The following is a 15,553-nucleotide window of genomic DNA, read 5'->3' on the forward strand; positions in this document are numbered from 1 at the left end:
TAAACCTTTACTATTAACGTGATGTTTTTTATGAAATTCTGAGGCCTCCAGCACATTTCCTATCAATAATTTATCAATCTCTTCATTGCCTTGTGCTAGAGGGCCTGGCAGACCAGTATGGGATCGAATGTGAGTTATATATAAAGGATGATTCCTTTTCCTGATTGTATCTTGTAATTGAATAAATAGTGAAGTTAATTCTGAAGCATCAGGGATAAATTCTGCAGTCTCAATATGTAACACCACTCTTTCAGCATACTGAGAGTCAGTTACTATGTTGAGAGGTTCTGAAAAATCCATTAATACCAACAGAATAGCATACAATTCTGATTTTTGAACTGAATTATACGGACTTTGAACCACTTTACTTAAATTTTCTGATTTGTAACCTGCCTTTCCTTCTTTGTTGGCATCTGTATAAAATGTACGAACTCCAGATATGGGTTTTTGCCGTACAATTCGAGGCAAGATCCAATCAGCTCTCTTTATAAGATCAATTCTATTGCTTTTGGGATATTTGCTGTTAATTTCTCCCAAAAAATTACTGCAAGCTCTTTGCCAAGGTTCACTTTCTGTCCATAATTTTTCAATGTCCTCCTTAGTTAATGGTACGACAATTTCTGCTGGGTCTATGCCTGCTAATTGACGAAGTCTCAGTTTTCCTTTGTAAATCAAGTCAGAGATTTTTTCCACATAAGTTTTTAATTTTTTATTTGGTTTATTTGGTAAAAATATCCATTCCAATATAATATCTTCCCTCTGCATTAATATTCCAGTAGGAGAACGCCTAGAAGGTAAGATAACCAAAATGCAATCCAGCTTTGGATCAATACGATTCACGTGTCCTTCATGCACTTTCTTTTCTACCAATGCTAATTCTTTCTCAGCTTCAGGTGATAATTCTCTTGGACTATTTAAGTCCTTGTCACCTTCTAAGGTTTTGAACAAATTAGTCAGTTCATCATTTTTTACCCCAACAATAGTTCGTAGATGAGAAATATCTCCAAATAATCTTTGAAAGTCATTAAGAGTCTGTAGTCTATCTCTCCGAATTTGCACCTTTTGGGGTCTAATTTTTTGTAGCTCTATTTTATATCCTAAATAATTAATAGAATCTCCTCTTTGTATCTTTTCAGGAGCAATTTGTAATCCCCAGCAAGGCAAAATTTTCTTTACTTCTTCAAACATTATTTCTAAAGTATCTGCATTTGAGTCAGCTAGTAAAATATCGTCCATATAATGATAAATTATAGATTTAGGAAATTTTTTACGTATCACTTCCAATGGCTGTTGTACAAAATATTGGCACAGAGTTGGGCTATTCAACATTCCCTGTGGGAGGACCCTCCATTGAAATCTTTTAACCGGTTGAGAATTATTATAAGTAGGCACTGTAAAAGCAAATCTTTCTCTGTCTTTTTCTTGTAAGGGTATTGAAAAGAAACAGTCTTTTAAATCAATAACTATGAGAGGCCATCCTTTTGGTAACAGAGTAGGCAAAGGCATCCCAGATTGTAGAGAACCCATTGGCTGAATTACTTTGTTAATTGCCCTAAGGTCTGTTACCATTCTCCATTTACCAGATTTCTTTTTAATAACAAATACAGGAGAATTCCAAGGGCTGGTTGATTCTTCAATATGCTGAGCATTTAACTGTTCTTCTACCAGCTCTTCTAAAGCCTGGAGTTTCTCTGTTGTTAAAGGCCATTGCTGGACCCATACAGGCTTGTCTGTTAACCATTTTAAAGGTAGAGCTGTTGGTGTCTTTGGAAGATCATCAGTTATTGTGCCCTGTTCTTGTATAATATGGATGGCTGGTGACCACTCATTAGAACAATATCTTCTAATATTTCTCTCAGTAACATGTGCTAGTTTATGATTTGTTTCTGAGATTGGAGGGATGTTAATCTGAGTATTCCATTGTTGCAACAAGTCTCGACCCCACAGGTTCATAGTTATGTTAGCCACATATGGTTTTAATTTTCCTCTCTGTCCTTCTGGACCTATACATTCGAGCCATCTTGCACTCTGTTTCACCTGAGATAATGTCCCAATTCCTAACAGTTGAACGTTTACCTCCTGAAGAGGCCAAGTTGGATGCCAAAATTCTGGTGCAATTATGGTAACATCCGCACCTGTGTCTACCAGACCAGACAACAAAACACCATTTATTTTTATCGTTAATTTTGGTCTTTGTTCATTAATAGAAGTTTGCCAAAAAATTTTCTTTATGTTTTCTCCTGAATTTTCTATTCTCTCTGTTTCATCATTCTGACCAGCATGATTTATTCCAATAGGCATTTGGTTATTTAATCGCTCTCCAGAGCAGGCATTTCCTCTATGGCTGCCGGAAAGGTTTGAACTGGATTTGCACTGGGGGCCTGCCTGAGGCCCCTCTGGGAGTTTCCCGAAGACTGAGGCAAAGGATTACCCTGTCTGTCCTTTGTTGATCTACATTCGTTGGTCCAGTGTTTTCCCTTACCACACCTTCTGCATACTCCAGAAGGAAGGGGCATTCTGTTGCCATTGTTCCTTGAAGAAACATTGTTTCTGGAAATGACCTGTCTACAGTCCCTTTTCAAATGTCCTTGCTTTCCACATCCAAAACATCTAACACTCCTCAAACCTTTTGAAATTACTTCTCCTACCCATGTTTCATCATGCTCATCAGCTTCAACATTAATTGTTTCTCTAATCCAATCTTCCATAGGTGCAGATCTTGCCCTTAATGGCCTGATTATTCTTTTGCATGCTGCATTCGCATTCTCAAAGGCCAAAGATTCAATTATTGCCTTACCAGCTTCTGAATCCGAGACCGTTCTCTTTACTGCTGAAGCCAGTCTTTGTAAAAAAATCTGTAAAAGACTCTTTTGGGCCTTGCTTCACCTTTGTAAATGACTCAGATTTTTTTCCTGGTTCCTCAACTTTGTCCCATGCATTCAAGGCTGCCGTTCGACATAAAATTAGGGTTTGGACATCATATAAACATTGTGCTTGTGCTGAAGCATATTGGCCTTCGCCCATAAGCTGATCCTGGCAAACTTGTACTCCTTTATCCCTCCATTGTTTTTCTATGTTTTTAGCCTCCTCCTTAAACCAAGTCAGAAATTGAAGTCTCTGGCTGGGTTCCAGAACACCTTGTGCGAGGTCCCGCCAGTCCTGTGGTACTATCCTATTATATGTTGACCAAGTGTTTAACATTTGCTTTACATATGGGGAATGCATGCCATAAGATACTATTGCCTCCTTAAACCTTTTTAAATCCAACATTTCAATTGGAGCCCAAGTATTTTGTGTAGCCATTTGATCAGGCATCTGCTGTACTGTTACAGGATAAATTAAGGGTGACTGTGTGAAAACAGGCTTTCTTTCTGCAACCTTATGATCCCGACTTGAAACAACTTCACTGTTAATTTCTTCTGTCTGAATTTTTACAGGTTTAACAAGTTCTTCTAACGCTGTTATCCTGGCACTTAAATTGACTATCTTTTTAAATATTAAAATGTGGATTATTATAGTGATGAGGTGCATAATTCCACCAATACTAATATTATATAGTTGTTCCATTGCCAGACTGCCTAAAATTTCGAACAAAAACCAATTTTCTTCCAATGTACACATAAAACCCATTTGTTTTTTAATGTGGAAAAAATTCTCTTTTAGATAGTTTCCTTTAAAATATCTGATATATTATGACTTACCAAATCTGCGTAGAACAGTAGAAATCCGAGGGGATTTTCAAAGCAGCCACCTAGTGTCCCAGGTGTAAATCCAGAGAGAGAGAGAGAGAGAGAGAGAGAGAGAGAGAGAGAGAGAGAGGAAAGAGAGAACGCACAAGAAAGCGTAGCCGGCTAAAGCTTAAATGCAGCCACGTGTTCCCTCTTGTGCTGAGTCAAGGCTTGGGTCTGGCTTCCTTAAGCTCCGACCACGTGCATTGGCTTTACAGGCAGGGCCCTGTTCGGCAGGGCAGGTCTGAGCTGTTTGTAGCACCGGCTTTAGGCAAGCTGCTCACAGACCTAGGCCCGGGCTAGAAGTTGCTACCCGGACTAGGACGCCAGCAGCTCGGACTAAGAAGCCGATCGCCGCCGGCCGCCGTGTGCCGCCGCTGCCGCCGCCGCCGCCGCCGCCGCCGCCGCCGCCGCCGCCGCCGCCGCCGCGGGCCGCCTGCCGCCCTTGCGGGAAAGCGGACCTGCCGCCAAGCCAAGCAGTTTTTAATGGATTCTTGTCACGTTGGGCGCCAGATGTAGATGTAACCAACCGTCTTATTAAATAAGAAACACAGAAACAATGTAAAAGAGAAAGCCGAGAGGTCAGAGCTCAGAGCTAAAATCTCACCCTTCCTCCTGCTGTCCCAGCTTCGCGAAAAGAGCCCTACTTCCTCTCGGTTCGTATTTTTAAAGTATGTTGTTCTGCCTTCTCATTGGTTGTAAACCCAAACACATGACTGCCTCGTCACTGTCTGAATGTACAGCCCCCTAGGTCTTAAAGGCATATGTCTCCAATGCTGGCTGTATCCCTGAACACACAGAGATCTTATGGGATTAAAGGCGTGTGCTACCACCGCCACACTCTTGCTATGGCTCTAATAGCTCTGACCCTGAACACACAGATATCTATGGGATTAAAGGCGTGTGCCACCACCGCCACACTCTTGCTATGGCTCTAATAGCTCTGACCCCCAGACAACTTTATTTATTAACATACAATCAAATTAATATTTCAGTACAAATCAAAATAATATTTCAATACAATTAGATTACCACCACATATTTCTATTTTCATTTGAGGTATTATGTTTATGTAACTCATTTAGATTGTAGTGATAATTAAAAATACAGAATAATAATTAGTCTTTTATGATAGTCAAATTTGTACCATGTTAGTTAAGTTTTCTAGGTATACATACATATATTACAGATGGACAGGTAATCTTCAAGCACTTCAAAGACCTACAGAATATGGCATTTAAAATATTTTTAAAAGTTTAGACTTTCTAGACAGTAAGACATGTCTGCTCCTAGAAGCACCGATTTACTTCAGAGAGAAGGATGGGCATCGAAGACACTCCATATGGAGTTTATCTTTGCCTTGGCAAAAATAGCCATTTGGACAAGAAACTGTTCTTTCCTGGACTGCTTGATCGACTGGACATGCAGGACCCATGGAAAGGTGACCACTAAACTTTGCTTGACAAAATGGTCCTTATAGGTTCCTGCTTCACAGAAAAAAACTGCCAGACATTCTACAGAACACAGAGAAAAATGACTAAAAAACTCTAGCCCTGTGGGGTTAGACAGATGCCCCAACTTTACAAGAAAACTTTGGATAACTGTCCAGGCTGTCAGCTGTCTCTGTCTACCCTACAAGACTCCCGAAATTTGCTTGCATCCTCCCGTTTCTCAGGTAATATTATATCCTTCTGAAGTCTTTGATGTGGTTGAAGCTAGATAGTCACAATTTTCCTTAGTTATGATAACAGATAAGTTATATATAAAACCTTAAACTCACAAATATAAGATAGATAAAATATCTTCTTTAATATTGTAACTATAATTCTTGCTCGATAGTTGTTTTGTTATATAATTTTACTATGTTAAAGTTAAAACCTTCCTTTTTGAAAAAGAAGAAAAGGGGAAGTGCTGTCTATATCACTCTGTATAAGTAAACACTGATTGACAATAGCCAGACAGGAAGTATAGGCGGGACTAACAAGAGAGGAGAATTGAGGAAATAGGAAGGGAAGGGAGAGATTGCCTGGAGCAGCCGCCAGGACATGGAAGTATAAGGTACCGATAAGCCACGAGCCACATGGCAAAGTATAGATTAATAGAAATGGGCTAAATATAAGAGTAAGAGCTAGACAATGATAGGTCTGGGCTAATGGCCAAGCAGTTTAAATAATGTAAGAGTCTGTGTGTTTATTTTATAAGTGGGCTCTAGGACTGGCGAGACTTGGTCAGAACTGGAGAGAAATTCTCCAGCTACACCACTTGCTCTCTAGATACTGAGTCTTTGTGTCTTAGTCAGTAACAGTGTAAATTTAAGATAGTAATAACAATGTTCTCAAATACAAAGTAGTTTTGAGTATTCACTAAATCTATTCCATTAAGCTGAAGGGTACCTAAGTATTCACTACTGATCTCTCTTTACAACTGTCTAGGTAGGAAGCACAGTGGACGTAGGACAGTCCACAGTGATGATTTTACCTCCTTATTCCTGAGGCTGTAGATTAATGGGTTTAGCATAGGGGTGACCAGGTTGTTCAGGACCTGAACAGTTGCATCCAGCCAAGGGCTTGGTGTTGGCCTCAGATAGATGAAAATCACTGGCATGTAAAAGAGCAAGATGGCAGTTAGGTGGGCGCTGCAGGTGGAGAAGGCTCTGTGTCTGCCCTCCGTGGAACGGATCTGGAGGATGGAGCGAACTATACAGCTGTAGGAGGTGAGAATGAAGAAGAAGCAACTGAGGGGCATGAGGCCCACACTGATGAATCCCACCATCTCCAGGGTTGATGTGTCTGCACAAGCCAATTTCATCACCACAGGGATATCACAGAAATAATAGTTCACCTCTTTGGGACCACAATAGGGCAACTGAAAGGTAAGAGTAGTTAGAAATGTTGAATGAATGCAGCCAAAAACTGATGTCCCCATAGCCAGAGAGGCACATACTCTATGGCTCATGATGATTGAGTAGCGTAGAGGGTAGCATATGGCAACAAAGCGGTCATAGGCCATCACTGTGTATAGGAAACATTCTGTACCCCCCAGGAAATGGTAGAAGAAGAGCTGGGACACACAGCCTGCATAGGAGATGTCTCTGCTATTTCCTGAGAGATAGAACAGCATCTTGGGAGAACTCACGGAAGGGAAAAATATGTCACAAACAGACAGCTGGCACAGGAAGAAGTACATGGGGGTGTGAAGCCGAGTGGAGGAAATAATTGAGAGGAGTATGAGCAGGTTCCCCACTAAAGTGAAGATGTAGAAAGACAAAAACAGGACAAAGAGCGTGGTCTCCAGACCCTCTGTGTGCGGGATGCCAAGCAGGATAAATTGAGTCACTACTGAAAGGTTCTTCATAGCTTTGAGAATGTTTGACCTTGCAAAGATTAAAAGTCAACAATCTGGTCATCGATATCTATTAAGAAGCTGGTTCTCGAGCCGGGCAGTGGTGGCGCACGCCTTTAATCCCAGCACTCGGGAGGCAGAGGCAGGCAGATCTCTGTGAGTTCGAGGCCAGCCTGGTCTACCAAGTGAGTTCCAGGAAAGGCGCAAAGCTACACAAAGAAACCCTGTCTCGAAAAAAACAAAAACAAAAACAAAAACAAAACAAAAAAAAAAAAAAAGAAGCTGGTTCTCATGAGTACTTTGAGTATGATTTGAGAAGCAGCAAATGGCTTTCTACAGATGTGCAAAACCAAGATCTCAGTAAAAGTACCAGTTACTATAAATTCATATTTGAGTTTGTCTACCCAGGTTTTAGAAAAGATGCTTCATGAATATAAATGGTTGTCTTCTGTTCCAAGGGCAGAAGTTAAAAGACCTAGTCAAATATTCTCATTAGACACTGCTGTACACGAGTTTATATTCTGAGAACATGTTTGTTGAATCTTGATAATATATTTAATGACCGGCTGTCACTCTTCATTATACTCTGCAAAGCAGTAAGAAAATATTGTATGAGAAATCATGACATTTCATAGGAATCCTGACCTTGATTCTTCTTAGCTACACTAATTGAGATCATTTATACAATGTGTTTCATAGTCATCTACAAAGTGTAAGACATACTTACTAAATGTGTTCTTATATAACAGTAAAGTTTATAAACTGTCTGAAAGTTCCCAGCAAAACTATTACCAAACTCTAAGGTAAGGTCTTCCTTAACTTTACGCAGCTACAACTTCTAGAAACGCCAGGGAAGACAAAAGGGAATGAAAGGAGCCTCCTTGGTGATGCTTTCCAAGCATCTTTTGAGGTATATTATCATCAATACATCAACTGTCTCTAAGACAATTGGCATGATCAGTGGTCAGTAACACTATGGTACTGAGTTTGTAGTCAGCCTTGACCTATTTTGTGTGGCCCAAAGCTAAAAAAGTATATATGATAGGAAGGAATAGCTATATTTATTGCTGTCAGTTTATTCTTTATCTCAGTTATTTTTGTATTAGGGTATAATACCCTTCACAAGTGAAATGCTTGATGGTCAGAAACTTTCTTTACAAATGTTGAGTGGCTACCTCTCACATAAGTCCAGGCAAGAGGGACCTACTCTGAGGTGTGATCTCTCTTGTATTAAAGAAGGTATTCATTGTTGATCTCCTTTAAAGATATTAGAATTACAAAATTCAAAAGGAAAGGGATTTCTAACACAACACCTAAAAATCCCCAAGTTGCTTGTAACTCATTTTCATGCATTAGCCTTTAAATAAGAATTAAATATCCATATGTGGCTAATAATTTACTGCAAAATTAAAAGATGAGCCTATGGCAGGTACTGTACAGTGGCCACAAATCTAAAGTATAAACTGATAAAAGAAAATATGATTAGCTATTCCTTCCCGACCCAAAGATAGCAGAGATAAAAGAAAAACTGACAGCAATAAATATAGTTATTCCTTCCCATCGTATGCACTTCCTGAGTTCTGGGCCACACAAAATAGCTCAAGGCTAACTACAAACTCAAACCTTGAGAATATTAATGTTAAATATTTCTCTCAGGTAATCCAGAAGGATGAGTACTGCTTTCCTAACCAAGGCCCATGCCAACCTGGGAAGAAGGCAATTTTGTAATAATAATATAATAAAAATCATAAAGCAAAAAGGTCTTGAGTACCCAGTTCCTACCCTCCTGATTTGTTCACCTTGCCTTTTTATTGGGTTTCTTTTCCTTTAATTCTTATTTAATGAAAAGTGGGACTTTTTATTAACCCTTCTTTGATTCCCTTGCCCCAAATATCTCTCTCTCTCTCTCTCTCTCTCTCTCTCTCTCTCTCTCTCTCTCTCTCTCTCTCTCTCTCTCTCTCTCTCCAATAAATGGTCTAAAAGTTCTCCTCAGTTTCCATTCTTATTTCCTTTTGTTAATGACAGCAAGAACTTATGAAAGAGACTCTATGCCCTGGAAGGGGACTCTATGCCCTGGATGGAGCATAATTTAGCTCTTAAGTTGAACCATTAACACTGGTTTTCTACACTTATATACAAATAATTTTTTTGCTAACTTGGGTCTTTGACTTTTCAAGAAAAATAAAATAATGCTAAACAAGAGCCCAACTAAGTAACAATTAAATGGTATTGACAAATTCACATATAAAAACTCAGTAGATCTATTTAATATGCATAAACTATAAATAGAAATAGAATCCCAAGGCACCTATGTTTCCAATTTATTAAACCAATTGTTTTGTATAACTATTATATGTCAGACACAGTCTCTATCAACTCACTGGCAATTCATATGGTCTCGGGGCTCAGGTCATCTTGTAAAATAATCTTTTAAAATTCTATTATTGGATTGTAATCTGTTGGATCCTTTACACAAATGTCCACACAATGTTATTTACTATCTTTAGAGAAAGATGGTAGAAATATAGGACAGAATATTTACTGGCTTTTCTAATTGTTTCATGTTAGATATGTAAAACAATTTGGTTATTATCCATATTCTTGAGGCAGGATCTCACTGGGTGGCCCTAGCTTGCCTGACTCTTATGTAGATAAGTTTAGTCCCAGGCTCACATAGATTTTTCTGCTCTTGTTTCTTGAGTGCTGAGATTACAGGGAAACATCACCATGTCCAAACCCATATGCATTTTTAAACAGAAATTATTGAATTGCTATCCAAGACAGGGTAATTAAATAGAGTGCATGGGATATTTTTCTGTCTTACTCTAAATTCATCCTATCCAAAGGTCAAACTTGGTAGCCAGTGTCCTCACTGTTAGCAACTGTTTTTTTTAATCACTTTATTTTTTTGAGGTTATATATAATTACATCATTTCCCCCTTCCCCTTTTCCCCTCAAAAAACTCTCCCTTAAACTTATTCCTCTAATTCAAATTCTAGCATTTTTTTCATTGTTACATGCATGTACATATATACATATATATTCCCTAAATACAACCTGCTCAGTCTTTATAATGTTACTTGTATGTGTTTTCAGAGCTAACCATTTGATATTAGATAACCTATGTCTGTGTTCTTCCCTGGAGAAGACTATTCCTGCCTCTCTAATCATTTCTTATTTTCATTATATAAAATGATTAAGTGGGTTTACATCACTTCCACCTTAGATTATGTCACTGCAGACTTGAGAGCTGGTGTGCTGAAAGAGGCCCCCAGCTCTGACAGAAGCTGCTGTGCCAGTTCTCGTCAGCCTTTATCTGTTCTAAATGGAATTAAGGCCACTCAAGCTTTAACCGGAAAAAAAAAAGGTAAAAGCAAGCTATACATAAAAGGTAAGCTGTTGTGTTGAAATGGAAAATACAGTAGCCTGTGTTAAATAAAGTCAAGGAACAGAACCAAAGGAGTGGGTTATGTAAGTAAAAAGCAGAATGGGCACCTTAGGAGACTAAGAGCCTTTCCACTAGAAATGACAGTAACAATGGCATTGTACACACAGGCACACACCATCTAGTGGATACTCACTGTGTTCCAAGGACTGCTGAGTCATTCATAAAACTTGATTCTTTTTGAAAATATTTATTTGTCAGTTGTTATTTCTATCATAAATCACATCTGCAGATAGAAAGTTGACATTCAAATATATCAAGAAAAACCCTTTTCTGGTTTTATTCCATGTCTGTGCTTGTAATCTTTAGCAGGATCTTTTCTCTCTCTGCCTCTACTTCCTGAGAAAGCTTCGTCTATTGCTGGGAGGTAAAGCCCTTCCTGGAGGACTCTTTATGGTTACTTTATACAAAAGTGGGAGACTTCATGTCTCATTCTTCTCCAGTCATTTCAGCCAGGTTGTTTTTAAATTTTGTGTGTGTGTGTGTGTGTGTGTGTGTGTGTGTGTGTGTGTGTGTGTGTGTGTTTGCATGTACCTGCATATGCCATGGTACCTGTGTGGTGGTCAAAGGACAATTTACGGGAGTCACCTCTCTCCCTATTGTGTCCAGGGATTGAATTGAGGTGATCAGGAAGGTGCCTTTACTGGCTGAGCCATCTCCCCAGTCCTCATTTTCAATTTTAATTTTAGATTTTAACTGAAATTTTATTTCATTTTAGAAATCACACAATATATATTTTCTTCCTCTCACACATTCTATATTGATATCAGCTCCAACACAGGAACTTTTGATCTATACAGATATTCCTCATAAAGATTCCAGACAGGCTGAGACCAGAACTGCTAAAAAGAACATCTCTAAAGATAGGGGGCAGTTTAACATGGGTTAAACACATTCCACTGAGGAAAATTTAAAAAGTAAGGAGAGACACAGTAACATTCTGAGGAGAGGGCAGAGGGCACTTACTTTTATAAGTGGTCTGAACAGCTCCAATTCCAGTGAGCCCTCCACATCCTCCCACAGCTAAGCAAAGACCTTCAAAGGTTCTGGTCTTTGTTTATGCTCAGATACCATGATGTTCTGTGATTCCATAGGCTCACTGGATTTTCCTACTGATTTCAGGAAAATGCATTCCTGAAGGATCAGGAGGTCCTGTGTATTGTCTGTCAGTATGGGAGGAGCAACAGCTGATAATGAGACCCTGATGAAAATTCAAATAGTTCTGGAGACCTGGAAACATAACCCCAGTTTTTCAAAGTGCAATAACTAGAACTTGCATTTCCTTTTATGACCAGAACAGTGTGCTCCAGCCAAGGAGCTTCTGTGCCCACTTATGGGATCATGTCTCGTGAGGCTTGTGCAATCAAGACTAGAACACTCTCTTCCTGGATTGCTAGCTCAAAGTGTTTTGAAGAACCTCTTGGGCCCAGTTTGGAGTTCATGGACAGCTCTGAGGGAGCAATTAGTTTGTCGACCCTATTTGTCATCTAAACATGAGATTATGGTGATGATTTCATTGTAAATAGATGTTCCAAAATGGGAAACATGGTCTCCCAATATTATTTGTACAGTAGAAAACACTTCAATTCTTTTTTCAGTTTTTAAGTTTTATTTATTTATTTTTTTTAAATTTTATAATTTGATTTAATTTTACATATCAGCCACAGATTCTCCTGTCCTCCCTCCTCCTGCCTCCCCTGCCCTCCCCCCAGTCTACCCTCCATTCCCATTGCCTCCAGGGCAAGGACTCCCCTGGGGATTCAGTTCAACCTGGTAGATTCAGTTCAGGCAGGTCCAGTTCTTATATTATCAGTTCATCTGCAATGCTGTCCCTCCATTTGACTGCCTCTTGTATTGTTAAAACTCAGCTACATCATTTATCTCATCATTTTAAAAATCATCTATACACATCAAAAGTTAAAGAGTAAAGGAAATAATTTTAGATTTTAGAAAGGATTTTACATTGAGATTTTCTTCCATGGCAAAAGTTTGTTCCAAAATGGAAATGGAGATTAGGACACAACCAAAAAGTTAAGGTATGTCACAAAAAATGTTTGTGGAAGTTAATACTTTAAAATAGTATGTTTATAAAAATCTGCTTAAAGAACAAAGATTTGTCTGTTTTTTTTTTTTCAAAATAATTGGTTCTAGTCTCCACTGAGTTTCTAGTTAGGAAACTTAGTCTTGACAGAGTCAAGGATCATCTAACAATTTGTCCTTGCTGAGTTTCAGCTAAGTATTACATAACAGCTATTATTTTTAAGACTTATTTGTTTATGTATACAGTGTTCTGTCTGCATGTATGCCTACTCACCAGAACAGGGCATCAGATCTCATTATAGATAGATGGGACTCTCCACTTGGGTTGCTGGGAATTGAACTCAGAACCTCTGGAAGAGCAGCCAGTGCTCTTAACCTCTGAGTCATCTTTCCAGTCCCACAACAGCTAAATTTTAAACCACACTTCATTATTCAATTCTGGGGTATCTGACTTTCTGGGTATTCAGCAATCACATATGATGGCAAAAATGACTGGACTCAGTGAGAGTCCAGTGTCACGGCCAATGTTTTGGAAGTTGTTCCTGCAACAACTAGATTCCAGGGGAAGATACAACATCTGCAAAAGTAGTCTTAAACTTTGAGAAGTCGCCAGTCCTCTTGATTAGAGAGGCCATATTGACCCCAGAAATTGGACTTTACTCAGGGTAAATGCCTAAGAGTGGTAGTGGGTGAATATAGAGGGAAATATCTTCAGTGCTTCCAAGGGAAGCAACATTTCTCACTAGACACTGACCCATCCCAGTTGGCGGCCTGGCTTGTAGAAGCAGAGTAATACTAGGCAGCCATAATTGACCTTAAGAGTAGAGGAGATATAGTTCAGTAATGGGCATCAGCCTGGCCTTAAGCACAAGCAGGAGAGCAGAGCAAAACACCACAATGACCTGCAGTAATACTGATCAATAACAGCCTCAACAATCAAAAACTAGACTAGAGAAAGGGAGGAAAAATGAAACCATGACTCAGAGCTTACAGACTATCCTACAAAACTCTTAGTATAGGCTACTAACAAGCACACAAGACAATCACAGACAAGCCAACTGTAACACAAAGACAAATTCCATTATTTAAGATGTTAGAGGTTATAAACTTAGTTTATATTTTGTGCTCTTTGTTTCTTTTGGGGGGACACTCTTGCTACTTAATGCTTACATCCTCATATTATCTCCCTTTTAATCTATTCCACCATGGAATTTTACGTCAGAATCATTCACTTGAATATTATTAGAGTCTGTTATTCAATAACAATTTAATACAGCACATAATGGATTTGATCATTCTCACTTCCTCCCTTGCTTACTCCTTTCTCTCTTGCTGAAACTCTTCTTCCCAGCAGTCCCCTTCTTCCTACTTTTATGCCAATTTTTTTATGTAATCCACTGAGTTTAATTAGGGCTGTTTTCATCAATATATGTGGAGGGTTATGTTTTGCACTCAAGGTACATAATATGCAATCTCCTGGGACAAACATGGCATTAATTTACTGGTTTTCACCATCTTGTTGTCAGGAAGTCATTAATTGGTGTAACCATGTTTCTTTGGTTTAGAGTTCATACCTTTAATCTGTTAATCTTTATCTTTTTTATAGTTTCTTTTTTTTTAAGATTTATTTATTTATTATGTATATAGTGTTCTGCCTACATGAATGCTTGCAGGCCAGAAGAGGGCACCAGATCTCATTATGGATGGTTGTGAGCCACCATGTGGTTCCTAGGAATTGAACTCAGGACCTTTGGAAGAACAGCCAGTGCTCTTAACCGCTGAGCCATCTCTCCAGGCTCTGTTAATTTTTATCTTATAGGTCACCTGGCAGTTTCAAATTAAGCTCTTTGTGATACAAAGATCTTAGGTAAGTCCCTATACAGAAAATCCAAATCCTCTTCTGTAGATGTAACCAACCGTCTTATTAAAATAAGAAACACAGAACCAATGTAAAAGAGAAAGCCGAGAGGTCAGAGCTCAGAGCTAAAATCTTACCTCCTGCAGTGCTCCTAGATTCCCGAAAGAGAGCTACTTCTTGTGTGTCTGTCTTTAAATAGTCTTTCTGTTCTGCCTTCTCATTGGTTGTAAACCCAAACACATAACTGCCTCATCACTGCCTGTAAGTACTACCCTCCAGGTCTTAAAGGCATATGTCTCCAATGCTGGCTGTATCCCTGAACACACAGAGATCTACCTAGCTCTTCTACCAAGTGCTGGGCACTACCACACTCTTGCTATGACTCTAATAACTCTGACTCCTGGGCAACTTTATTTATTAACATACAATGAAAATCACATTTTAGTACAAATAAAATACCACCATACTCTTCTCTCTACAATAGATGAACTAGAGAGAGAGTTTTGTGGCAAGGGAAGCACCCTGCATCAATATATAAGTAATGGGAGACTGATCATCACCCTTAAACTCTCCAAAGATTTCTTGGACCACAGCTCTCAGTGGAAAGTTGAGGCAGGAGAGTGGAGTTGGGAAAAGTGACAGAAATACTCACCTATTAAAGACACCACTTAGCAGAAAGACTGGAAATCATTTCTTACCACGGCGATATACAAGAGATACAACATGCATCAGAGATTGCTGGTGCTATGTAAACATTTTATACAGATTTGGAACTAATCTGTGTCTTACAGCTACTGAGCAGCTGCCTTATTTTTTCAGCTAACTAGCCTACTTCTACCCCTAGAGTACCTCTTGTATTTATTTATTTATTTATTTATTTATTTATTTATTTATTTATTTATTTAAACAAACTGCTTTTATTTCTATCACAATTCATCTATCCCTAATACAATTTATTCTCTAGCAGAAGAACCTAGAAATCCCAGCTGGTACCCCAATATTTTGATTTATGCCTCTAGCAGCCTGAAACCTATCAATCAACTCACCCAAATCAGTCTTTCCTTTTTCTTTGTGTATGTGGGGCAGGTGGAAGTGGTGGTGGTGGTGGTGGTGGTGGTGGTGGTGGTGGTGGTGGTAGTG

The 15,553-nt window shown here is 39.0% G+C and overlaps 2 protein-coding genes across 2 annotated transcripts in view; one reads left to right on the forward strand and one right to left on the reverse strand.

The window, feature by feature from the left end:
- Nucleotides 1–15,553, forward strand: part of LOC102918524 (olfactory receptor 8G50) — a 118,934-nt gene that overhangs the window by 21,582 nt on the left and 81,799 nt on the right. The gene's annotated exons all lie outside the window — the stretch shown is intronic.
- On the reverse strand, nt 5,793–7,112 carry LOC102917904 (olfactory receptor 10D1B). The gene has a single exon (XM_006992578.3). The coding sequence runs from the start codon at nt 7,080–7,082 to the stop codon at nt 6,147–6,149; it is 936 nt and encodes a 311-aa protein (XP_006992640.2). The 5' UTR covers nt 7,083–7,112; the 3' UTR covers nt 5,793–6,146.

This window comes from Peromyscus maniculatus, chromosome 7 (assembly GCF_049852395.1).
Source record: "Peromyscus maniculatus bairdii isolate BWxNUB_F1_BW_parent chromosome 7, HU_Pman_BW_mat_3.1, whole genome shotgun sequence".
NCBI lineage: Eukaryota > Metazoa > Chordata > Mammalia > Rodentia > Cricetidae > Peromyscus > Peromyscus maniculatus.